Source organism: Prinia subflava, chromosome 17 (assembly GCF_021018805.1).
Source record: "Prinia subflava isolate CZ2003 ecotype Zambia chromosome 17, Cam_Psub_1.2, whole genome shotgun sequence".
Classification (NCBI taxonomy): domain Eukaryota; kingdom Metazoa; phylum Chordata; class Aves; order Passeriformes; family Cisticolidae; genus Prinia; species Prinia subflava.
The window spans coordinates 1,264,063-1,290,731 of record NC_086263.1 but is presented as its reverse complement, the minus strand read 5'-3'; the positions used below and the strand labels follow the sequence as shown (position 1 = coordinate 1,290,731).

General features: G+C 49.3%; 1 protein-coding gene across 5 annotated transcripts in view; it reads left to right on the top strand.

Moving 5' to 3' along the window:
• Nucleotides 1-1,152: 1,152 nt before the first annotated feature.
• PIGQ (phosphatidylinositol glycan anchor biosynthesis class Q) overlaps nucleotides 1,153-26,669 on the top strand; it is a 39,413-nt gene continuing 13,896 nt past the window's right edge. Inside the window, exons 1-8 of one of the 5 annotated variants that reach the window (XM_063414004.1) lie at nucleotides 1,153-1,268; nucleotides 3,076-3,634; nucleotides 5,528-5,771; nucleotides 9,244-9,934; nucleotides 15,573-15,704; nucleotides 17,266-17,386; nucleotides 23,760-23,886; nucleotides 25,025-25,178. In XM_063414004.1, coding sequence (XP_063270074.1) covers nucleotides 3,092-3,634; nucleotides 5,528-5,771; nucleotides 9,244-9,934; nucleotides 15,573-15,704; nucleotides 17,266-17,386; nucleotides 23,760-23,886; nucleotides 25,025-25,178 — 2,012 coding nt within the window. In that variant the 5' untranslated portion in view covers nucleotides 1,153-1,268; nucleotides 3,076-3,091. The other 4 variants (XM_063414009.1, XM_063414007.1, XM_063414008.1 and 1 more) reach the window with 4 other exon arrangements.

Genomic DNA, 26,669 nt, shown 5'->3' with positions numbered 1-26,669 from the left:
ACAACAGCGAAACAAAAGGTCAAACCCTGTTGCCCTGGGAGATGGTTTCTGAAGCTGCCTCCCATCCTGCTGGGGCTAGGATGGAGCGGCCTCAGCGTTTGTCATGTCAAGTTATTTTTTTAATTTTGGCTAGTAATAGGTCCGAGGCAGGCAGTGTGAGGTTCAGGGATACATTGATCCAGGACCAAAAGGGCCCTAAACACCTGGTGAGAAGAGCACCCAGCCCTGGGGCTTTGGAGGCAGATCCCCATCCCACAGCTCCTGCAGCCAGATGGACCCCAACCTGCTTCCTTAGTCTTAAGGGAGACACATGCAGCCCCTCCAAGCATCCCAAAAGGTGGCTGAGTCTGACCAAAACTTCATTCATATTTGGCCCCTCTGAATAATGAACAGACACAAACTCCTTCATGACTTTGCCAGGTTTAAGGTGGGTGGTTTGAGTTCACCGCAGGCAAAGGCAGAGAGGGCACTCTCAGGAAACACTGTCAGGAACCACTGCCAGGGAGGGCAGGTTCTGAGCAGCCCCTTGCAGGCTGCTCTTGCTAACTCTGCTTTTACTCCTGACCCTCTTTGTTGGGGCAGAACTAATAAATACCACCATCAGCTGCAAGCACGGTTTTGTCCAGCTGTGAGGAGCCTGGGTTGAGCAGCATGGAGATGAAAAGGGGGGCTGTTCCAGCAGTCCTGGTTGATCTGCCTCTTCTAGAGATGCTTTTCCATCACTGCATCTCCAAGCCTGACATGGCAAAATTCACCAGTCTCCTTTTTGTAAGTGGGGAGACTGAGGCACACACCTGCACCGTGCCCAGGCTGGGGCACGCAGGGAGGCAGTGGTGAAGCCGTGAGGAGCCCTGATTCACCTTTTGAGTGTCCTCGTCTCACCCCAGCAGCTGCCAAGGGTGAGAAGCAGCAAATCAACCCTATTGCCTCTACATAAAAGCCCCAAATCCCCCATGCAGCTGGGTACCTCCCTCTGGCAGGAGGAGGCAGGTGGGACACAGACTAATCCTGGGGGAAAGGCACCTTGTCTCTGGGCAGGAAACCAGCACAGAGTAAAAACCATGTGGTTCAGCCCTTGTCTTGCTGCTCCTGGTTGTCAGCACAAGGAGTTCTTGTGTTTACCCACACTTCAGGGCAATCGCCCGTCACTAACAACACAACATCCCTCGGTCCCACTGCCCTGAGCCAGGTGAGGGAGCAGGACAGAGCCGGTGGGAGGCCAGCGCTGCCAGGGAAGGACAGGCAGCCCCCAGGACAGCAGGACTAAGGTACAGGATCTGTGGTGCTGGGCTCATATCCACCGGTGGTTGGCCTGAGCTGTGTGGGGGACAGTGTCAGAGCCATCTTCTCAGGTTTGGACCTCAAGCAGCTCAAGCAAGGCTCAGGATACCCCATCAAGGGTCTGATGGCAGCTTTGGGTGTCCAGTGCCCAGGAAGCGAGGTGGATGCCCCTGATGAGGGGTGTGTGGCAGCTGGCACATTGTCTCCCTGTCAGTGACTCAGTTTCCCCATCTGTTAAATCCAGCTTCTTGGATTGAGGACTCTGTCCAGCTCTGGAGGAGGACCCTAACAAGCAGTCCTGGGACATGAAGGGCAGATGCCTGCTGCTGGAGACAGAGGCATAACCACCATGGGGAATAAAAACAGCAGCAGAAATTGGTATTCCGTATTGTCTCATCCTTACCATTGCATATTTGCATTTAGTAACTCTGCAATTATTCGGGGATGGCTTTTTTTAGATAGTTGTAGTATTTGCACATGAGAAGGACCATTTGGCATCGTATGCCTTAGTTTTCTTCAGCTGTGGTCTGGGGAAATGTCATTTTGTGAGCAGCATAAGGCACATGATCCAGGCAATCATGAGACATGGGGCAATAAAAGTGGAGTAATGGCTTGCAAATAACTCAAAACAGCCAAGTGTGCCCATTATAATATTAATTATAATCATATTGAAAGCAAAGTAAAGCTATGCCTCTCCAGGAGCTTTAATGAGGTCATATTTCCCTGTCCAGCTCCTGGCTGTGTGTTATAAACCATGCTCCAGCCAGGCCTGGGCTCCCATCGCTGCCTGGTTTTAAAACAGAGGGAGAGTGTGAAAGAGAAAATTGTATTCTCATGGTGGCTCTCTTGTCTGCAAAAAATGGTGAAGAGTGAATGTATCTTTCAGAGCAGAACCTTCCCTTTTCTTCCTGACAAGTTGTTGACTACTTCAGAAATAACTTGATTAGTAGGTGCTGATCTCTGCTCCCTGTGACAGGGACAGGACCTGAGGGAATGGCTGAAGCGGTGCCAGGGGAGGTTTAGGTTGAACATCAGGGAAAGGTTCTTGCCTCAGAGGGTGCTGGCACTGCCCAGGCTCCCCAGGGAATGGGCACGGCCCCAAGGCTACCAGAGCTCCAGGAGTGTTCGGACAGCGCTGCCAGGGATGCACAGGGTGGGATTGTTGGGGGGTCTGTACCAGGGCTTGGCCTGGATGATCCTGGTGGGTCCCTTCCCTGTCAGGATGTTCTGTGATTCTGTGAAACTATTTGGATGGGAAAGGGGCTGCCCTGAGCAAAGACATGCACTGGCCACGTTTGACATCTGACATGTGGGAGTCGAGGAACAGTCACCCTGAGTGACTCAAGTGTTATCAGGATTGAGCTTGGTTTGGAGAGATGAGGCTCACAGAAAATAGGGGTAACAAGTGTTAAAGGCTAAAGACCTGAAAAAAGCCACTATCTCAGGAACTGGAGAGTCTGAGGTCACATTCAATATGTTCACAAATAGGGCTCACTTTCACACATAAATCTTCAGTATCTGACACCAGTTGAGTTGTTGGAGCTGTTGGACCTTTTTGGCTTGTTTCTCCAGCTGCAGATCCAGCTTGGTGACCCTTTCATTTCTGTGCCACGGTCCTTGTTTGTCTTTATTTCATAATTAGCTGGCAATAAAGTGATGTGGTCTCTCTGGCATGAAGCAAATCCAGACTAGCACCAACACCTTGACCCTGGGTAGATAGCAAGCACCATAGCATAGCTCCAGAGATAGCAGCAGGCAGGGAAAGTCATGGTCCTAACTGCTTCCTCCAAACAGGGACAAGAGATTTGACATGGACTACACAGTGGAGACCAGCCAGCTAAAGCAGAACCTTCTGAAAACCATCTATAGCCTCCAGCTGAAGTCATTTACCACACTGCAGTCAGCCAGTCCGCTGCTGCACAGCCAGCGTGGCATGGGCATGGTGACCCAGCACCAGGTCCACCAGCTGGCAGATAAGGCCAAAAGCCTGTGTGGAGATCTGGACAACATCAAGAACCTCCTCCACTATTGCCAGGATGACTTGGTCCAGCAGATTCCCAACCCCACTGGCAGCCGCTATGGGGGTGTCCGTGGAGTCCATTGCTCCCTGGATGGCTCCATCTACGTGACAGCTGAGAGTGCCCCCTGGGTCCACGTCCTCAGCAGCACAGGCCACACACTGCAGGCCCTGCCCTGCCAGCAAACGGGAAAGGGAGGCAGCATTTTCTTGCCGGAAGATGTGACTGTGACTAGGATGGGAATGGTGGCTGTAGCTGACATGGTGAATGAAGCCATCTGGATCTTCAACCCTCACACTAGCCTCTCCAAGAAGGAATGGATAAAGATCAGGAAGGTTGGTTCCCCCAAGGGTATTGGAGTAGACTCCATGGGCAAGATCCTGGTAGCAGACTATGCACAAGGCCAAGTGCACAGCCTTGCTCTGGATCATGCCTTCAGGACACTCAGTGTCCAGTCTGTCCCCAATCTGCAGGGACCTCGCTACGTCAGTCCAGTGCCCAGGGGAGGCTTTGTGGTGAGTGAGGAGTGTGGAGATGTCAAGGTCTTCATGAGCAGCCATAAGCTCCTCTCCTCCCTCAGCAGCAAATATGGACACCAGTTTGGCAACCCTGCTGGCGTCTGTGTGGACACGGATGGCAGCATCCTGGTGGCAGACGAGCAGCGCCGTACAGTTCACTTGTTCCCAGAGAATGGAGCACCCATCTGCCTGGTGTCCACAGGGCTGCAGAGGCCCGCTGGCATGGCTTGCTCCTCCTCTGGGCACCTTTTTGTGGCAGACACAGTGGAGAACTGTGTCAAAGTCTTTAAGTACTGTGTGAGGCCCCCGTACAGACCCACCAATGCTGGGGCATCATGAGCTGACCCCAACCAAACACATAGGTGGGGATGGAGGGGGGTTCCCCTGCAGCCCTGCTGAGCCGTGCATCTGTTGGTGGGCTGAGAGCTCCACTGCTCTCACAGATTCATGTAATAGAATCATGGAATGGGTTGAGTTGGGAGGGACCTTAAAGACCATCTCATGGCAGAGACACCTGCCACTATCCCAGGTTGGTTCAAGCCCTGTCCAACCTGGCCTTGGACATTTCCAGGGACGGGACATTGCCCCAGACCTGACTGCCTGATGGCCTTCAGCTTCTTCAGGACTAGACCAGCTCTGGACCCACCAGAGTATGTAAAGGATGACTCAGCTACACAACTGGTCTTGCATTGGTGCCTTGACAAACTTATTATCACCATACCCTCGATTTTTTATGTGTTTTCCAAAGCTAATACAAATATTTCTCCTCTCTCCATGCAATTTTGATGTGCCATGGTCCCATCTTCCTGATACCAGAGCATGGCCAGAGGGGTAAGGCCATGTCCAAAGTCTCTGCTCTATCACAGAATCATGGAGTCACACAATCCAAACAATGGTTTGGATTGAGTCCTTAAAGATCACCTAGATCTACACCCTGCCATGAGTAGGAACATCTTCTACTAGATCAGGTTGCTCCAAGCCCTGTCCAGCCTGGTCTGTCCTAATTAATTCCCAGGCTATTAGGGTGGGTTTTGCAATCAGAGAACGGCACACTGGGTCTGCGGCAGACGTCAGGGAAAGGGTAAGATGAAGGTAACTCCTTCTGTGCTGCATTCCTGACCTCTACAGGGAAGCAACAACCACTGCATGGAGAAAATTCCATATGGAAATGTGGAACTCCTCACACTGCCCACATCCTGGGGCTGGAGCTGCCCTGTTGTCCTCTGGAGAGGAGGCCTCAGAGCCACGTCCGCTGCCTTTATCGGCAGGGCCCAGGGGAAAGCGGGCAGGGTGTGCCGGCACAGGGATGGGTGTTTCCTCTCCCCGCTCCAGCCCTCGGTGTGGGCACGGAGCTCGACGTCCTCGGTCTCTGCTGATGTCCCAGACTCAAGTCACCGCCTCTCATGCTAAATGATCCCTGGAGAGGGCCTTGTTCCGTCCTGGCCCTGGAACAGGCACTGAACACAAGAGACACCCCGTGGTGCCCCTCTCCCTGCAGAGTGAGGCAGCAGCAGGGAGTGGGGCTGCACGGGGATCAGCCTGTCTCGTCCCAGGAGGCTGAGCTCCCTCCCAGAACACCTAATCTTCCCCATCTTATTTCAAATTCTGTGGCATCCAACAACAAAAATAAAACCCCAAACCTTTTCACTAGCCCACTCCCTCCTCTGCACCTCTCTCTCTTTCCATGTGGGACCGTCTCATGCTGCTCAGCATGTTCCCAAGCTCACTGGCCCAAGCCCACTGCCGATCACAGGACGAAGCTCTTGGGCACATGTCAGCAGCCCCGGGCCTCTGCTGGGCCAGGCATCCACTGAGGCGGTCAGGATGGGGCTCAGAGGATCCCATCAGCACAGCCGAGCCTCTCGCCAGTGGCACGGGGGACAACAGAGCTCCCTGAGGAAAGGCGAGTCCTTGGGCGTTGAGGATGAAGGACAGTGGAGTCCCACATGGAAAGGTGAGTGCCTGGCCTGTGGGATGAGCGGCAGCAGGGTCCCGTGAGAACAGCGAAGTCCTTCTGATTTTGGGAACAGAGGACAGCGGGGTCCTGTGAGGACAGGTGAGCCCCTGGGGATGGAGCCAAGCGTGTCCGTCAGCACCGCCGAGCCGCTGGCCCCGCTCCAGCGCGGGCGGCGGCAGGGCAGGCGGGGGGCACTGCCCTCCTTATCGCGCGGCTCAGGCGGCTCCGCCGCTCTCGGGGCCCGCGGGAAGGCGCCGGGACGACCCTGGGGAGCGGCGCTGCCGGGAGCGGGGCCCGACAGGCCGGGAGCGGGGAGCCGGGGCACCGCGGAACGCGGGCGGCGGGTGGCGGCGCCGGCCGGGCCCGTCCCGCTGCACAGCCGGCGGCAGCGGCGTCTCCGAGCAACCGCGGGCGGAAGCGGCGGAGCGGAGCGGGCGGTAGGAGCGGGGCGGGCCGGGCCGGGCGCGGGGCCTGCGCGGGCACCGGGGAGGCCCGGCTGGGCCGGGGGCAGTGTTGGGCCCCTCGCGGCACTGAGGGGCTGGAGTGTATCCAGAGAAGGGAACAGAGCTGGGGAAGGGGCTGGAGCACCAGGAGCAGCTGAGGGAGCTGGGAAAGGGGCTGAGCCTGGAGAAAAGGAGGCTCGGGGGGCCCTTGTGGCTCTGCACAACTCCTGACAGGAGGGGACAGCCGGGGGTGGGTCGGGCTCTGCTCCCAGGGAACAGGGACAGGACAAGGGGAAACAGCCTCAAGTTGTGCCAGGAGAGGTTTAATTTGTATATAGATAGGTTAGATGGGGAGATTTCTTCACGCAAACATGATCAGGCAAAGTCACAGCCTGCCCAGGGCAGTGGTGGAGTGCCAGCCCTGGAAGTGTTGAAAAAGCCATGTGCATGTGGCACTTGAGGGCATGGTGTAGTGGTGGTGGTGGTGGTGCTGAGGGAATGACTAGACCTGATGGTCTTAGAGGGCTTTTCCAACCTTTACAATTCCACAGTTTTATGATTTTTAATATCCTGGCCCTAACCCCTCTGCAAGGAACGTGGGATGCTCAGGTTTAGGTCTACTGTGGGATCAGTCACCCGTGGCCACAGGACAGCTTCTGGGGTGAGATCAAGGCCATTCACCTTTGCTTTTCTAGCAAAAATTCTGAAATTAATCAGTCCTGGGGTGCTTTATTCATTTGTTGGTTGCATTAACACATTTTGGATGGAGTTTATTTTGATTGTTTTGGTGACCTGAGATCATTTTATCATTGGTGCTCTTAGGGAAAGGTGGATGTTTTCAGCAGAAATAGGTGGATCTCAACGATTTTAGGCACTTGATAAACAGGGACTGCATGAGCACTGGTAGGATTCTTCTGTTAAAATTAGCAGCAGTGAAGCAGTTGACAGTGATGACATTTGATATTTCACTCTATTGAAATGAATGAAGTGGATGCATGACAAGTCGTGAATTTGGGAATAGGGGACACATTAACATAACAATAGTTGATCAGCCAGGGTTTCAGCTATCAAGATATTTTGTACAGCCTGAAAATCATATCATAATCTTCTCTGCCGTGTCTCCAGCAGCCAAAGGACAGATCATTTGACCTATAGCCAGAGCACTTGGGTACATAAAACTGTGTTAATTTAAGAAGTTAGGGAAGGTGTAAGAGATAAAACTACAAACTAGAGAAGATAAGGATGAGAAGTGTTTCTGCTCCAGGAGAAATTTTCCCAGAGGATTGTGGCTGTCTTTAAAAACAATCTCAGTGAAAAAGAAATGTGTGGATGAAGAGTCAGTTGACAGTTCCTCTCTGAAATGTCCAGGGGATGGACAGATCTTTAAGGACAGCCGTACGCCGACACTGAGAGCCTCTTGTAGCAATAATCACAACAGCTCTCCCTCCTTTGATGGGAAAAACATCATGGGGCTGTCTTTGATGTTTTTCCTTGGACTGAATTTTCCCTTTTACTGCAAAACTGCACAGTACATCCCCAGGCCTCCCTCTCCTGAGGGATTTTGTTGGCAGTGTGGTGCTGGAAGCACCCAGCACTGGCTCTCGCTGCTCCAGAGATCCTCCAACCCCCAGCAAGATCTGGAGGCCACAGAGGGACTTCATTTCTCTTTGTTTGACCAGAGGGATAACCTCAGAGACCTGGAGTCTGTGAGGAAGCAGGATCTCAGAAGAATTGTAGATCATGGAATGGTTTGACATGGAAAGGACCTTACACACCATCTCATTCCATCCCCTGCCATGGGCAGGGACACCTTCCACTGTCCCAGGTTGCTCCAAGCTCCATCCAACCTGGCCTTGGACACTGCCAGGGATGGGGAGTCCACAACTCCCCAGATTACCCCACTGTGAGTGATTAACCCCAGAGGCTAATCACTCCCCATAGCTGCTCCTCTATCCCTCCATGCTGTAGGAACTTCCCAGGTGCTGAGCTTTGCTGGCTTAGCTCTCCTCTGCTAAGGGAGAGGAGAACAAAACCAGCAGGCCCTTCCCACTGCACATCCTCTCTCTGTGTTGTAAATACCCTCTGTGTTCCCTTTCCAGCTGACTGGGTCTCTCGCAGAGGAGCAGCCTCGGGGGCCTGCGGAGTTTTCACATCCCTAACAAAGCACTGAAGGACGGGAAAGGACAACGGGCACCAGATGCCGCCTGTTCTGCGCCAGCGCCCTCCTTACTGCAATTATAGTCCTGTTAGAAACCTCCACCTTATTTAAAGAGACACTGTCAACTGCCTCAAAGTTCCTTTCTGGAAAAGTCTCCCAAGGCCATTGCGATGTGTTCTTAATGATGGGAAGAAATGCACTAAAGATAAAGAGTACTGATAAAGCAGAGATGCTTCTCCTTTTTTAGGTTATTGAATAAAATGAATTAATACAACGTCAATTAATCACTGTAGTCCCTTCTGACAAAATGATCGTGTCAGTTTCCAGATGAGAGGAGTGAGGCAGGAGGAGCTGAGTGATGGGATCAGAGTTCCTCTGTGAGTTTGCTGCAGAGCAGAGCTCTGGGTTGTAAAGTGGTAAAGGAGACTGAATAGCATGAACCAGTGTTTGGTAGCAGCAGAAAATAATCCCCAGAGGCACCACAGTACACTATGATGTAGTGTCTTCTCTAGCAAATGCTCCAGCACATCCAGTGTGGGATCCAGGATCTAAGGCTGGGTGAATTCCAGATCTTGGCTGGTCTCATGGGCTGTGCTTATCTGTGTACCACCATGAAAGACCTTTCCAGGACTGGAAGAAGGGCTTTACTGGGAAACTCCAGGCTCACCTTCCCTCGCTTCAAAGACTGCAGATCATCAGGAACCTCCTGAATGTGTGTATGGCTGTTGGCTTTCTAATGTCATTATTCGAGTGGTTGGGCTTAGTATTTTTGAACATGCTTAGTTCTCGTCTCTGGTGGCTTTGCCAGCTCAGATTTTCCTTGCATTTACTCACCATCCTCAAGTTTAATTTCTGTGTTTATTGTCAGGTATACGTCCCTCCAGGATCAGTGCCATGGTACTTAAGGTGTTCTTTCCATCGTGCTGCTCCTCAGCAGACAGTGGCATTTTGATCGGCCGCTGGATCTCCGAGCAGAACTCTGCTGTCATCCTTGCTGTGGTGCACTTCCCCTTTATTCCTGTCCAGGTGAAGCAGTACCTTGGGGAAGTTCAGCGCGTGACTAAAGTCAATATTTCTGTGCTTGGCTCATGGAGCAACAGCAAACAGGAGAAAGAAGAGAGTCTCAGCGAGTTCTTGGAAGACCTTGGGACCATATTCTGTCATGAGCCATGGATCCAGATAAGCAAAGAGGGAGACAGCAAATTCTGGAACTGTTCTACCCTGCAGAAACACTCTAAGAACCCTCAGGAGGAAGAAATCATCTTGGTGTACTATGACCAGCGCAAGGTCATGCTTTCCCATCTGCACCCCCCTTTGGACACCGCTGGCCAGAGGGCAGAGGATGCCTCGAAGCTCTCGGCCATCTTCGACACGGTGGCCAGGAGCCAGGTCCTGTTCATGACGGACAGGTATGATGAGGGGCCCATCAAGCTGACCCACTGGCAGTCGGATGGGGTGGAGGCCAGCATCATCGTGGAGCTGCTGAAGCAGGCCTCCGTGCCTGCCTGCATGCTGCTGAGCCTCCTGCTCTCACTGCTCTCTGGGATCTGCAGGAGCAGGTAGGTGATGTGACATCGCCCAGCTGGTTTTGCCTGGCAGTGTAATTTGTGTTTAGGCACTGTAGGACTGCTGCTCAACCCCAGTGAGAAATGTGATACAAAATTGTTCTGCTGGAAACAGGCTGCTGCAAGAGGTCCTGTTGTAGCTCCACTGAAAACGCTCCCTCAGAGCTCCTCATGGAGCTGGGAGGTTTTCTAGGGAGGCACTCACACCCTCCCCATTTTCAGCAGGGTTAGTTCAGCCCTGCTTCAGTTTCATCACAGCTGAAACAGTGGATTTCCAGCTATTCTGTGGCTGACAGAATGACATGAGGTTACTTGATGGCTCAGTAGCTGGGGACTCCCTCCTCCCTGTTTCCTGTGAGTCCCTCTGCAGCTGTGAAACATCAGCAAATACTGTTTCTAAATCCATCCTCTCTCCAAGAGATTGTGGTGCTGCAACCTTGATACTTTATAGAAGTTTAGATGAATTGCTGCTCAGCTTGAATCCTTGGTGAAATCCTCTTCTCACAACTGTGAGCCTGAATGGGATGCTCCAAATGTAACACATGGCAAGTGCTTGGACTTAAAACTGATTCTGAGCAGATTGGAAGGGATGAAACTTAGAATCATGGAACCATTTACATTGGAAAGGCCCTCGAAGATCATTGAGTCCAACCATTAACCCAGCAATGCCAAGGCCACCAGTAACCTATGTTTCCAAGTGTCACATGTTTTTTGAATACTTGCAGGGATGGTGATTCCACCACTGCGGCTGCAAGGAGAGGTTGTGACAGAGGGAAGTGGAGTTCTGGTTCTAAGCTGCAAAGGGACACTGTAATTGATGAAATTTTGATAACAGCTAGTACTGTATTCATGGATAAATCTTTTTATGTACAGCCTAAGGGAATGGAGGTTTTTAACCTCCATTTAAGGTTTCCAATAGTGTGATATGGTTGTAAAAGAATTACAGTGAAACTCTTCCCTTGTAAAGATTTTCTGAGCAATTGGGTTACCCAATTTGGTACACAAAGGGAAAACTTTCCAGTTTTGGATTATTGGAAGAGATTGAGGTTCAAACCTGGTATCATCAAGGACCCTTGTGTCCTGGGACTGCTCTGTAGATACTGTGTGTTGCTGGTTCTTAATGGTGATTAGGTCACAACTTTGTGGTTGGGCAGAAGATTTGGAGTCAGCTCCAAAGATCCTTTTTCTTTCTGTGTGCCACCACCAACAAACAGGATAATTCTTTTCTGCACAGGCACTTGGTCTCACTTGGTCCCACCTGGAGTGGTGGCAGGCCTCAGGCCAGGCTTGGAGTCAAGCCCAAATCTTGGAAGGCTGACAAATCTAAACATAAGTTGGGAGCCCAAGCTCAGCTGGCAGGTTGGGCCCTGCCCAGCTATCTGCTGGATCAGCTTCGCAGGAATTCTGACTTCAGCTCTTCTTATGGCCAGGATGGATGTTTTGAAGTAGAGCAGCAGCCAGCTGTACCAGGCAGCAAGGAGAATGCAAGGCTTGCTGTGCATTAACCTACACTGAGCTTGCCTTAGCCTTGGGAGGCAGAGCTTTCTCTCTCTGTTTTATTCACCCACAGTATCAGCTTTGTATTTACTTATCTCGTATGTGTTTTAAAACATCAGTCTTGGAGAACAGAGATTAGTACCTGGGTTTATAACAAGTCTCCTGCTTGACCTTTTCTAAGTCATTTAAAGGAATTTGGTTCCATTTTGCCCATGATGTGTGGTACAATCTCCTTCATGCCAACAAACTCGAGGCAGGGAGGGTTCAAGATGTCACATGTAGGTGTCCTTCCAGTCTCCTCCTCCCCATGCTAGGACAGGACATTCCATAAAATAAGATTTACTGGGGTTTTTTTTCTCCTTCAGGTCCCAGGACTTCTTTCTTTTTTGTTTGGTTTTTTTGTTGTTGTGTTGGTTTGGTTTTTTTGGTTTTTTGGGGTTTTTTTGGGGTTTTTTTGGGGGGGGGGGGGTTGTTTTTTGTTTTTTGTATGATGTTAGGGGATAGTGAGCTTTGGAAAGCTAAAGAAAGAGATCAGCAACGTCCTCTCAGGCTGGGGAGGCTTGAGGATTTTTGGATATGCCCCTGGTGAGTATTTGCACAGGAGAAGCAGGGCAGCAGTGTTGGAAATCTCAGGGAGTGAGTTGCTGTCGTCCCTCCAAGCTCACCCAGTGCTCTAAAGTCCTGCACGTCCTGAATTAAGGCATTTCTTCAGCACCACCGTGTGCTAAGGGGTGGCCATTGCGATTCTGCTTCAGAGGAACTTGGGGGGCAGCATTCCCATTATCCTTAAAGGTCTCTGCTCTTGGGGACATTAGGATGTTTTAGTCTTGAGACAATAAATTCCATGTTCTCTCTTTAAAAAAAGTCTGTTTATAAGCACCTCCAATTCCTCATCCAAAGGGAGGCACTGCTCCTGCAGTTTCTAGCAAGGAGCAAGAAAACACCCAGGAGTTCTGGTTAATGGAACTTAATATTTACATGTGATCCAGATTTGGAAGGATTGCTTCTCATCTGATATCTCAAAATTCCCCTCTTACTCTTGGGAAAAAAACTGAATTGGAAAATCAAGATTTACTCATGGAGGCTTGTTAATTTATTGCTGTAATTCCATATATTTGGAAATACCCCAAAGATCTCCTGCTGCTTAAATCATGCAATGACACAACATCACTGGGTTCTTGTTGGTTTTTTTAATCTGGTTGATTTTCCATTGAACTTATGAAAATTATTCTATATAATGTGTGGTAAACAAGTGGGAGTATTTCTGGCAATGCACATTCGATGTGCAAAGGGGTAGGAGACCATGCAAGGAATATTTTTTTGCTTTCTTCCTCAGTCCTCACAGAGAGGAGAGTTCCCATAGCACATCTTGCAGCTGCTCTATTGAGCTTTTTGCAGTATGTTTATATTTTTATTTCAGTAAGTATGTATATGTATTTCCTTTCCAAAGAAAATATGTGAGTGGAATGGTTCTTGTGATGGTGAATGAAAAGAGAGTCAGTTGTAGCACAGACAAGGACATCCCTCTGATGTGTTTTTGGGCCCATGGTGTCCCGTTGAGGAGCTGAACCATTGCAGGCTGCACAATGTTGTTGTGCTCTGAGGATGAGGCTGCTCATGGGGATCATTCCCACTTGTGCAAGACATTCCCCAAGCAGACAACAGCAGCCTGTCCTTTCCCTTGGCTGGGGTGTTGGACTGGGGGTGACCCAGAGGCTGGCTGCCTCCAGCTTGAGGAGCAGCCATGCATGGTGAGAGACACCCACTGCTGCGAGAGGATGGGGCTATCACCCAGTGAGCGTGCAGGGTAGCACAGGGCCCCGGAGCTGCTGCTTTCTGCCTGAGCTGACAGGGTCTGGCAGCTGGTGTTTGACCCATAATTCTTCACCTTCAGCCATCTGTACATAATCCCACAGGTAGAGCGTTCCTCCTTCCCCTTCTTTACATTTCAAGTGCAATTCTCTGCTCCGGTCAAGTTTTGCCACACCAGAGTTTGTAACCACTGAGCTGGGGCATAATTGGAAGGGAAAACTCGTCTGCTCTTGTGTCTTGGTGAATCTGTGAGCCCAGGTGTGTGTGATCGTGGCCAGAGCAGTCACCCCCCTCTCCCTCCCCTGCACGGTGCTCTTTTCTCCACCGCCTCAGGTCCCTCCCCCTGACAAGTCAGCTGAGGAACAGTGCATTCATTTGTCTCCAAGGTGGGAGGCTGTAGCGCAGAGCTGAGTAACTTGGAGACCTCAAATTAAGAATGATTCACAGTACAGTGCGTGTGTTTCAAACCAAATGTGTTTGAAATTTGAATGGTGAGGGAGGGGGAAGGGGGACGCTTCGAACTCTGGTCCTTAAGTTGACAAACTGTGCACAAAGTGTGGTTCAAAGGGCTCAGGAGGATGTGGGGAGAGAGAGGACAGCAGCCCCAGGGAACTGAGCAGGCTTTGGAGGAGCCATACCCTTGTGGTTGGTGTGAATTGTATAAATAGCAGTGGGCACCCCAGTGTGCCCATCCTGGCCAGTCCTGGAGGCATCTGCAGCTGGGCACGGGCTGGCATGCTCCAGGTGAAATCCATGGAAGGCACGCACAGGTTGCAGGGACATCCATCTCCAGGCCATGCTCAGTAATGATCCGAGCAGCTGTGCAATTTCCAAAGTGAAGCAGGATACAAGGAATAATGGTAGTGTGTGAAATGAGTGTAACCTGAAAGACCATGCCAAAGCAGCATAGGAGAGTAGGTGAAGTGACAAAAGTGACCATGGATTCCTGGACCTGTAACAAAAAACAGTGAAACACTGTGAAAATAGTGCAACAACCGCACTGGCTGGTGTAGTGTACTCCTGTGTACAGGAGAGAAGTGATCCCAATTATGTCCACATCAGAATTTGTCCCCCAAACCAAACCTGGTGCCATGTGTTGCTGTGGTTTTTATGGCCAGCCTGCACCCAGTACTGTGTCACTTCAGCCTGCACAAATCACCATCTGTCCTTGCTTTATAGGTTGTGTGGTAATAAAAGTAACTCCCCAAAATAATTGAGCACCATTTAGTACTTTTCGTCTGAGTCATACGAAAAGAACCTTGTGACTGTTTCCTCCCCTACAAGCTTAATGTGGATGTTAACTTTGAAACCTAATTAAATGCTAAATGTTGTGTTATCTACATAATGCTGGTCATTGCAAGGCAGTGGAGAGAAGGTAGAAGTGAAGACCCTGACAAAGGAATTTGGAAGTAATAAAGAAAAATAAAGAAGAGAAAGATCAAGTGGAAGAAAAAAGAAGAGGGGGGGAAAAGTGGCATAAACTGCATGGAGGGCAGAGCTGTTTGTTGTACCAGGCTCACACCACACAGAGATTTGTGATCACCTCTGCTTTGGAGCCAGTCTGGGATAGCTGGGGGTGTTCACCTGGAGAGGCGAAGGCTTTGGGGGGACCTCAGAGCCCCATCCAGGTCCTAAAGGGGCTCCAGAAGAGCTGCACAGGGACTCTGGACAAGGGATAGAGGGAAAGGATAAGGGGGAATGGCTTCCCACTGGGAGAGTGCAGGGATGAACGGGATATTGGGAAAGAATTGTTCTCTGGGAGGGTGGGCAGGCCCTGGCACAGGGTGCCCAGAGCAGCTGTGGCTGTCCCTGGATCCCTGGAACTGTCCAAAGTTGGACAGGGCTTGGAGCAGTCTGGGCTAGTGGAAGGTGTCCCTGCCCGTGGGAGGGGGGTGGAGTGAGATGAGCTTCAAGATCCTTTCCAACCCAAATGATTCCATGATCCATGATGGGTTTGTGCAGCAGTTACACCATGCTGTATTGTTGCACTGAACACAACTCTGTTCTCCTGAAGATTGGAGCATTGTGCAAGCCCAGTGATGTATCCAAAAGCAGAGGTTGGAATCAGGATTGCCTTGTGGCTTCCTTGGAAGAGTGAGACATGGTTTGACAGAGTGCAAATGAGAGCTTGGGTTGTGTGCATGTCTTGGTGTGGCAAGGCTGCCTTAATTTTGTTAACCTTTCAGAGAGTCATTAAGATCTAATTACCAGCTGTGGTTGCACAAGCTTAACTTAAACACTGACTGTTTTGCACTGATGTTGGATGATGGCCTGCCTGCTGCATGGAAAAGGCAAAAGGAGACATTCCCATGTGTTTCTGCAGGGTGCTGAAGTTTTGGCCTTTGTCTTTCTTGTGGAGCAAACTCTCAACTTGTGAGCAGCTGGGACATCGCCTGCAGCACCTCCAGGTCATCAGCAGCAACAAGAAGGCTCAAAACCAAAATCAGCTGATGAGGTATGGAGTAAAGTTAGGTGTGTCTTGGCTCTATTCCTGTCTCCTGTGGGGAATCCAAACCATGGATCTTGTGCCTGGACAGCACTAGGTCCTCACTGCACCCTATCACGTTGCTCTACTCCCTGCTAGTTTGCACATCTTTACTCTGCACTGTATTCATATGCATATATATCTGTATCTTTATATGTTAATTATGCCTTTTGCCAGATACCTGCCTTTTTCCCTTGTCCAGAAAAGGCAACTGGGATATTGCACCCCAAAAACTTACACTGCACCCATGTGTGAGTGCTTTGCTGTCACTACTCCCACAGGCTCATTGCTTTCACATGTGGTGCTGTCAACCACAGCCACCCATCAGTTCAGTGTTCAGTGCCACTTTCCATAAGATCAGAAGGGTTTAAATGCTCCCCTCTTTCACCCACTCTTTTGGGGAAGCTTTTTGTGCAGAAACTGCAGACCAGAAAATCCACTTACACTGTTAGAACAGTAACAAAGTGTAAAAGAAAAAGCAAACATGCAGCACAGTGAGAGGAACAGAGCAGAGATCTGAGACAGGTATTGGATGCCCTAAGGCTCCTTCACAGCCAGTCTTGTTCTGTGTGGTTCTCTGATCCTGCAGTAATAGACTCCCAGGGAACACTTGAAATAGATTAGCAGATTTGAAGGCCAAAAGTAACTGTGATTGTTCAGTCTGATTTCCTGAATAACTCAAGTCATGGAATTCCATTCAGAAACTCTAGTGAGGAAGGGGCAGCTCAGCAGCCCTTCTGGCTTTGTGTATGAACCCAAACCCACTATTTATTCCCTTGTCTGGGAAAGCCATCTGATCTCAGCATGGATGCGCCAAGTGCTGGTGCCCTCGGTGCTGGTAATTGGTAAATCCCCCTTGAGTGTGTATAAACCTTTCTGTCTAACATTCCTCACTGTATCTTCAATACCCTTTTTGTTCCCTGCCAAGAAAGGTTTTGTGGTGTGCCAGGCTCTGAGTGGCTCTGAGTTTAGAATCATGGAATCACAGAATATCCTGAGTGGGAAGGGACCCACCGGGATCATCCAGCCCAGCCCCTGTCCCTGCACAGACCCCCCAACAATCCCACCCTGGGCATCCCTGGCAGCGCTGTCCAAGCACTCCTGGAGCTCTGGCAGCCTCGGGGCTGTGCCCATTCCCTGGGGAGCCTGGGCAGTGCCAGCACCCTCTGGAGAAGAGCCTTTCCTGAGATCCAACCTAAACTTCCCTGGCACAGCTCCAGCCGTTCCTTTGGGTCTTGTCCCTGGTCACAGATTGGAGCTACTCCTCAGGAGGAAGCTGTAAATAGCTGTGAGGTCTTCCCTCAGTCTTGCCTTCTCCAAGCTGAACAAGTCTGTTGTGTGCTTGGCTACAGAAGGAGCAGCACACCAGTGGGAAGTGAAAAGTTTCCAAAATTGTTCCTCTTCACTGAGTTGTCCTGGTGTCCCTGGGACATTAAAGGTGCTGCATAAGCAAAGCCAACAACTGTCATTGAAACATTAAACACTGTCCTTCCTTTTCCTCTCACTCTGTTTCTCTCTACCCTGCCTGCAGGAAAGCCAACATCTTTGTGTCTCTGCTGATTGATGTGGCCCTGGGGATACTGCTGATGTCGTGGCTGTACAGGAAGAACCGCATTGGTCACCTTGCTGACACTCTCATTCCTGTGGCTGACGTAAGTGTGGCCAAATCTGATCCCCTTTCACCTGCTCTGGGCACTGCCCAGCCCCTGCCTGTGGTGGTGGTTAGGTGGGCAGTGCCTCACACACAAGGGTTTCAGAGAGACCTGTCTGAAGTCATGCAAATTAGGTCTCCTCAGGAACAGTGAAATCTTCAAATCAAGCCTGTTGGGGCTGCTCAAAAGAAACTCAGATCTGCTTTGCATGTGCTGTGAATAGTAATTAGATGTTTATGGGAGGGCTCATCCAGCTTCTAAAGGAACAATTATGGCTTGGACAGAGCTCTGCAGCTGCAGGTTGGGTGGTTATAGAGCCACAGTGCTTTTATTTTTTTCTGCAGAAGGTGTCAACAGAAAGTGTCCCCAAGATGTTGCTATATGGGTTGATTGTGTTGAAAACAAAAGCTGTAATCTGGGTTCAATCTGATAAACTGCTGGAAAGTCAAACATGATAAGCAATGCAGCTGTGCTTGTGGAAGGAGTTTTGTGGGGAAGTCCAAAGGCTTTGCTGGTCAGAGTACAAACACCTGAAATCCTGCCTAAGAGCTCTGGGGTATGGATGCTAAACTAGGAACACTTGCTGTGTCTTGTGATTTTCTTAAACATAACTCCACTTGCTCACTGAGATCCTTCAACATCAGCAGAAATTCACAGACAGCAAGTGTGACTTACACTGTCCTGCTCTCCTGGTGGTTCATCTTAGGTGCAGAGCTCCAGTGTATCTGTTTAGTGGCAGTAAGGAACATATAATGTACTTCAGAGACTGGAGACCAGACCACTAATCTGAGCTCAGCTGTTTTAAGAGCTTCTGTGTCTTGGGAATACATGTGTGGCCAATTTTGAGCCTTGCAATGCAGCTGCAGAGCCTAATCCCTTCTCTGCCCTCTTTTCTTTCATTTCTGAAATTGGGTCTTTCCATTGGTTTCTTTCTAGTAGCCGGAGAATGTCTTCTCTCTGCTCTTTCTCCAGCTTCTTGGTTGGGAAGAATTTGATTTTGATCAGAGAGTTCCAGCAGCAGTTTATTTTTCCTACGTATGCTGCATTTCCTCGGAAGAACTCACATTTCCCTTGACAATGATCTTCTTGGTCCGTGTCTAGCTTCTTAATTATTAGGAGGTCTGATCATTCTGGTACATACTGGACTTTCAGAAAGCATGTATGGAATGTCCAGCATAGCTGTGGATCAGGATTATTGCTGGTTTTCTTACCTTTTTTTACCTTTCATAGCCAAAATTTAAGGACAGCATGTTTTTTGTAGACACTACTCACCAGTGGTGGTGGGTAGGAAGAACCACATTTGGTGCAGGACACTTGCTCTTGTGTTTGAGCTAAACACTGCAAATATTCTTCTAGACCTTATTCCTACATCTTTTCCCTTGCAGATATTTTAGTTGGAGAAGTTTAAGTTGTTTAGAACTTTCCCTTTGGGATTACTGGAAGTGCCCAGCTCTCAGAAATCTGATTTCTTAAGAAGTCTGCAGGGAAGTGGCTTTGGCTGCATTCCTGGTTGCACAGGTGGCTCTGGGAGGGATTCCATCTGCCCAGTGTCTTTGGCAGATGGGCGCTCATCGTGCTCAAGGTGTGTCCAACCCCAGCACCTGTCCTGGACAGGCTTTTCGTATGAGGGTTGCTTGTTTGTTCCTCTTTCAGTAATTTAGCTCATCTGTCACTCAGCTTTTGCGTCACAGTGACAGCTATCCTCACCAAGTCTCCTCCATGTGTGGACTCTGTTACCTGGCTATCACCAGGAGCTGTTTGCTTTCTTTCCTGGAAGTGCTGACTCCTCCATGTCTGGAGGGGCTGATAGCCAGTCAGTGCCTTTCTTCCCTGTTTTCCCAGGCTTATCAGTCCAGGCCACTCACAACTCTTCTTTTTTCCAGCCTTACTCTCTTCTTCCAGGCATATGAGATTGTGGACATAAAATCATTTGGAGTCTTTTTACTCTCTTTGCTGGGCATTGATTTATATGCATTATGTGCAGGCCCTAAAAAATGCAGATCTGAGTGATCCCAAAATATACCAATGACTTCAGCATGTGGTGTGCAAGCCAGCACTACTTCTTTTCCAGTATGACAGCAAAATCTCCCCTCAGCCATTTGGCAGTAGGTTTCCTCTCTGCTGCTGAGTGTCCATCTGGTCTGCATTATTCCCATCACTGGGCTTTCTCAAGTGCTTGTGTGTTGCCAAGTTCAGTAACTCAGCATTCTCTGTGTGCGGAGAGCTCCTGTTCCTTCCCTAACACTCTTCTGCTTTGAGCTGTGCCCAGATATGCTGATAGCATTGACCCTACAGCTCTGTCTGTTGGTAAATAGAGCCATGGATATCTCATTTGTGCCAGAGGGTGCTGGCACTGCCCAGGCTCCCCAGGGCACAGCCCAAAGGCTGCCAGAGCTCCAGGAGTGTTTGGGCAGGGATGCCCAGGGATTGTTGGGGTGTCTTTGCAGGTCCAGGAGTTGGACTGGATGATCCCTGTGGATCCCTTCCAACTCAGGATATTCTATGTTGCTATTATAATAAGATTGTTATGTATAATAAGGCTATATACATAACCTCACTTTAACCTTATTGATTTTAATATTGACAGGCTTATATACCCTTATATAACACATAACTTTATCGGTTTGATTGATTGATTTTAACATTGACAAAATCCCAGCACTGGACAGAGTGCTTGGGGTTTTTTTTCCAACCAACACCTCTCTGGAAGGAAGCAGTGCAGGTGGGATATTTTGACTCTCAGCACTGCAGGGGTCATAAACTCAGCCTGCTGCCAGGAGTTCAAGCTGTATTCCCTGGCCATCCCTTGTCATCCTCTGATAAATTGGATCTCAAATCAACGCTGGGGTGGCAATTGTTGATGCTGCACAAGACATCACTGAGTGCAGCTCCCACTTTCCCAGTGTGGTGAGCTGTGCTGTGCTGGCTGTAATAACAAGTTGCTTTTGTCAGTGAGGCAGATGTGATTCAGAGACATGCAGGGAGTAAGTGGCAAGGAGCATTTAGGAAAGACTGATTTTTGAAGCAGGCTTTCAAATCCAAAAATGGAAAACTTGAATAATCTTCTCTCTGTAGGTGCCCTCACAACTCCTACCTTCCTCCTTCTCTTGATCCCACCAGGCTTCCCAATAGTTGTCCTTGCTTTTGCCTTCCACAAGACAGCCTTCTTTCAGAAATACCTGACTCAAAGCTCTGCACTGGTTTTAAACAGAACTGCTTATAAACCATCTCCTTTTCCCCCCCTTCATCTCTTTTATCCTTGTCGATGTCTTTTTTTCCTAAGTTGCAATCTGTTTGAAACAGTTACGTATTTATCATAAATCGTGGCTGCAAAAGCTTTACTGGAGCTTGGGGATAATTGAATGTATGTTCCTACTCAGTCTTGTTCCACTAATCCATAAACAAAACAAACAGAGAGAACACTTCCTGAAAATTATTTTTAGATGTTAATTTATAAAGTAGTGTATCTTAGAGCCCAAACCACCTGCAACAGACACAGGGCAGGTGTGTCTGACAGGGAGAGCTCTGACTTGCAGATAGAACCCTTAAAGCTGGAAAGGACCTTTAGGATCGCCAAGTTCAACCATCAGCCCAGCACCACTGTGTTCACCACTAACCCCTGTCTGAAAGTGCCCCCAGGGATGGGGACTCCACCACTGCCCTGTGCCAGTGCCTGACCACCCTTCCAGTGAAGAAATTTCCCCTGTATCCAATCTAAACCTCCCCTGGCACAACTTGAGGCTGTTTCCCCTTTTCCTGTCCGTGTTCCCTGGGAGCAGAGCCCAATACCCCCCTGGCTGTCCCCTCCTGTCAGGAGTTGTGCAGAGCCACAAGGGCCCCCCTGAGCCTCCTTTTCTCCAGGCTCAGCCCCTTTCCAGCTCCCTCAGCTGCTCCTGGTGCTCCAGACCCTTCCCCAGCTCTGTTCCCTTCTCTGGAGCGTCTCAGCACCCTGCGTGTCCTTCTCCATCCGTGTCACATCAGCATTAGTCCTCTGCACATGGAAACTAGGAAGGAGAGCATGACAGTAAAGAGAATATTTCCACAGTGAGCTCATCTAACCCTCATTAGCTCTAGTCTCTCTCCAGCTTGGTCATGTCCCAGCACCCTGTTATGAAACACTTCCAAACCACTGTATCTGATTTATTAATATGCCCACATTCAGTATTCATGACTGCAGGAGGAGAATTGGACTCACAGTCACCTTTCCTAATTCTACTTGCTATTGATCAGGCCTAAAATATCTGTCTGGGAAACAACCTGCAAGGTTATGCTTCAGGACTTTGTTTTGAGATGCCTTGCCCAGCTAAATAGCAGCAAGGTAGGGCACCTTCCCAGGGCTACGTGCCCCTGTCAGGGTTTAGCAGCACCTCTGGGACTGGCAGCCTCCAGAAATACTCACTGCTAAAACCCAGCCTTGCTGAAGGACTGCTTTCAAGCATTTAAATATTTCATTAAAATCCCCAAATGCTTTTTCTGAGTTACCAGTCCAACACTTTAAATATTAAAACCAGTCTATTTATAAAGCAGCAAAGGCTTCTCAGCCACAGAGGTGAGCTCCATGGGATCCAATCAGCCCTGACTTGCAGTGAGACAGAGGGAAAAGGAGGGAAGTAGACAAGCCTTTTGGAGAAGTTGAAAATGGAACCATTAATTTTGCCACTGCACTAAAAGTAAATGTTTACAAACTCATTTTGTCAGGATGCGTTGGTTAATAAAGAAAATGGAATCATTCCTTGGAAATAATTTTTCCTTAGGGAAATTATACATGTGAAGGATAAGGAAAGTAGGCTACGGTGCATCAGCTTTAAGGGAGCATGGCTTGGTGGTTCTACACAGGGGCAGTTTTTAGTGCCCTTTACTTGCATGGGCTGGAAGTGGGATTTTTGGAGAAAGAGGGCTTTTCCTCACAATCTCTGTCCATGTGGGACAGTGTAAGAGGTCACTTCTTCCAAGTAGTTTCCCCACCTGTTTGCTGAAGGTTATCAGTTCCCTCAGTTCAGAGCTTGGTGACTGGAGCTCAGCAATGGTTTCAGCTCAGGGGAGTAGGACAGGTGTGAAGTTCTGAGGAGAAAAATCACCCAACTGCAAGGGGAGTGTGGAGTAATGGAATGGAGAGAGAAAATCAAAAAATAACAGCGGCCTGGGCTGCAAACACCAGAAACTGTGAATCACAGCCCTCAGTGAAGGGTCTGGAGCACACGTTTGAGGTGGGGAGGAACAAGCCCAGAGCTGGGGTTTGATTTGTTCTGCAGCAGTGAAGTGACAGCACATGAGACTGGAATGTCTCCAGAGAAGGGAACTGAGCTGGGGAAGGGGCTGGAGCACCAGGAGCAGCTGAGGGAGCTGGGAAAGGGGCTGAGCCTGGAGAAAAGGAGGCTCAGGGGGGCCCTTGTGGCTCTGCACAACTCCCTGACAGGAGGGGGCAGCCAGGTAACAAGGGACAGGACAAGAGAAAACAGCTTCATGTTGCAGCAGGTGAGGTTTAAATTAGATATTGGGAAAATTTCTTTATGAAGAGGATGGTCAGGCATTGGAACGGGTTGCCCAGGACAGTGGTGGAGTCACTAGAAGTGTTCAAAAAGCCATGTGGATGTGGCACTTGGGGATGTAGGTTGGTGGTGCACCTGGCAGTATTAGGTTCATAGGACTTGATGATGTTAGAGGGCTTTTCCAACCATAATGATTTTCTGATTCAGTGATGTGGGAAGTGTTTCCAATAGTGTTTCTCCTCAGTGATTCCAAGGCTGCTTTGTTGCTGGTATGCCACGAGTCCATGAAGCCTGCAGAGAGTGATAGGCAAGATCAGGGCTATTGCCTAGTACACCACAAAGTAACAAGAGAGTTTGTGCATGGAATACTTTTATGTAATTGTGCTTTCTACTCTGCTCTAAACAAACATAGATTGTTTATAAAAATTCACTCTTTTTTGCCCATTAGTGCACTGCCATCTTCCCCCCTTTAAAATCCTGACAGCCTTCCCCATATTGAGCTCTGATTTTTCATGTGACTGTCCCCAGAAGTGGATTTGTGCACCAGCATTTGCCATTTATTTCCAGAACCCGCATTACTTCAAGAAATCCCACTGTGCAAGCCTTCCAGAGGTGGCCAGGGGTGACACAGTTCCATATTCCCAGCACAGAGACCACTGAAGCAGTTCAGGTTCCTCTCAGCTGTTGTGTTGGATTCAGTAAGGAGTTAATAAAGGTGCATTTCTGATCTAGGTAGTTGTTTGTAAAGCAGTTGTTTGGATTTTTTCCCATTGGTTTGAAGGTTGTGGTGGAATACTTGAGGGGGCAGCAGTTACAGTACACTGGTCCTGTTCAGTGTGAGTGCAGTCTTTTCTCTCCATGGCCTGACCTCCCTGTGTTTGCAGCACGTGGCTGAAGAGCTGCAGGACCTGCTCCAGTGGCTGATGGGAGCACCAGCTGGACTGAAGATGAACCGAGCCTTGGATCAAGTTTTGGGTCGCTTCTTCCTTTATCACATCCATCTTTGGATCAGTAAGTGAAATGTTTAACTTTCCAGCCTCCTTTTTCATTTCTTCCCTCTGAATGTTTAATGTTTGCCTAGAGGTGAGTAATGAATCAAAATGCACTTCTGCAAGTACAGACTTGTCTGGGAGTCTTCCTGCTGTGGGAACCGAAGCCAAAGTTGGATTCCCACACAAGGAATTCATGCATATTAAATAAAGTGCTGGTACTGATGCTCTGCAAGAAGTGCAGATCCTACTGGGGCTTAGTTCCTCGGTGTCACTGATGGTGAGTGTCCAAGGGAAGGCACTGCTGTGAGGCCTTTTGTAGGATTTTGTGGTCTTTGCCTTTTTTGTGAGAGGCAGCTCTTGGGATAGGGATGAGAAATATGCAGGGATGCAAATGCCAACCCTATCCTATCACCAACTTCAGCTTAGAGCAATTTTATTATTTCAGATTCTTCCTTGAAATAACACACCCCTGTTATCCTTGATGGAGGAGTGCAGGCATGATGGACATGATCTCCATAGTTATTTTACTGATTTACTTTGCTCACCAGTCAAGTATGGTCTTGCTTCTGTGACTTTGCCCCACTTTAGTGCTGAAACAGACTGTTTGTCCACACTGCTTTATTTTACAAAAGCCATATGAGGTGGCTTTTGTGGGAAGAGCAGAAAAATGGGAATGGTTGCAGTAAATGTTGATGTGTGCAGTTAAAAATGTACTTAAGAACCTGGACACAAATGTAGAAAATGAAATGTTACATCCCTGGAAGTGTTCAAGGCCAGATTGGATAGAGATTGAAACAACCTGGTCTGGTGGAAGGTGTCCCTGCCCATGGCAGGGAGGTGCCACAAAATGATCTTTAAGGTGCCTTGCAACCCAAACCATGCCATGCTAATTCCATGAAATCTCATGTGGAGAAAGGTGACTGCTATATTCAAGTAGCAATGCTCCTCCCCATCCTCTCAGTGCTGCCCCACCTTGGGGCAGAAACTTGGGCAGAAAGAGAGGCCCTCCTAAAGAGAAGATGGCATCTAAAGGAGTTTGCCAGCTTCAGTTCCGTGTTTTCATGGCTCTGATTTCTGGAGCAGTGTTCTAGGGTGAGGGGAATTGGCCTTTTGAGAAGGTCAAGAGGGAGATGACGACCCTCTGCCATGTCCACCAGGCTACATCCACCTGCTGTCCCCCTTCATTGAGATGATCCTGTGGTACGTGGGGCTGTCAGCTTGTCTGGGTCTGACCGTGGCTCTCTGCATCCTCTCCGACATCATCGCGCTCCTGACCTTCCACATCTACTGCTTCTACGTCTACGGGGCCAGGTGAGTCCCTGTCCCCCTCTGGAGTTTGTTTGGAAACACCTCAGGCTGTGGTGAAGCATTCAGTCCTGGTGTAGTTCTCCTAAATTCACATTTTAACCCACAATTAATTTCTTGCAGTCTTTTAAGCCTGTAGAAATGATGGTCACAGTAGTACAAGCAATCCAGCTTTCATTTCTCCTGCATTTGGATATTTGTCTGTCATGGTAGTGACCTGGAAAAATGGAACTACATGACAGGCAGAGGGCAGGAAAGCAGCTCACCCCATCCCTTTCATTCAGCTTCATAGTATGTAGTCTCCTCCATTGCACCCTGCTAGAGATTTGGAGGGGAACCCCTGTAGTTCTGGAGAAGCCCCAAAATCCCTGAGTCTGCCCTGCTTGACTGCACTGTGGAGCACAGGTGGCAGGTTTGGGGTTACAGGGAGTCTGTGACACTATCCTGGTGTCATTGTCTGGAGGATCCTGTGACCTGAGAGCTGGGCAGAGGCTCTGAATGAGTAGTGGGAATGCAGGGGGCTTTGGGGCACATCTGGGGCATGTTGGGGTTCCTGTGCAAGAGGTGCCCATCACTGTGCTCTGTTCCTGCTCTCCTCTAACTTGTGCTGCACCAAGGAGTTCCACAGGCCACAGGATGTGCTTGCCAGGGAGATGGGATACAAGAGATAAAGGACCTTTTGCCTTATAAATGGCCATCATCCCTCCTCAAACTTTACATAGCAAACAACACAAGAAACAGTAAATCTTTAGATATGGGTAGTTTAGGGAATGTTTGGAAATATCAAGACCTGATTTATGAGCTGGGTCTGTTGTGAGCATAGATCTTACACCCAGAATCAGCAATGTCAGGACTTTATGTCAGTAACCAACTCCTCTAATTACTGGAATTTCTGTGTTGGTCTGTGAGGAATGGCCTTGCTCATCCTGGTTATGCAGAGTGGTGGTAGGAAGTAGGAAGTAGGAAAAGCATTTTGTCAGCTGATTGCTCTTCTCTGGAGCTGCAGGGAGCCAGCCTACCTGTGTTGTGTTTGTCAGAAGTACAGAGAGCTGTGTGCTGTCCCCATGGAGAGCCAGGAAGAGTCAGCAGTCACCCACAGCCACCACAGCCCCTTGAATTCCTGCAGCTGGCAGGAGGAAGAATTTTCAGTGCTGGTGAAGCCTGAGATCTCCTTGTGGAACAAACCAGAGATTGAAATGAGGGCAGGCAAGTGTGTGCAGGCAGCAGGGCAGGTGGGGCAGGTGCCACTGCAGCAACACCCACTGGGTGTCGTGTCAGGGAGTGCAGGGAGAGCTGTGGCCTTAGTCAGAGGCGTGGGCAGGTGTGTGCTGGAACTGGGGGAGTTGTCCTGGGCTCCCTCCTGCCTAGGGATTAGTGCACCAAGCTGTGCCTGCCAATCTGGAGGCACCCTGCCAATTCCTTGAAGCAGTTGGTGTTCCTCAAACCAGATTCTTCTCTTGGATGAGACTCCTTGCCTCTGCTTTCACATTGCTGTTG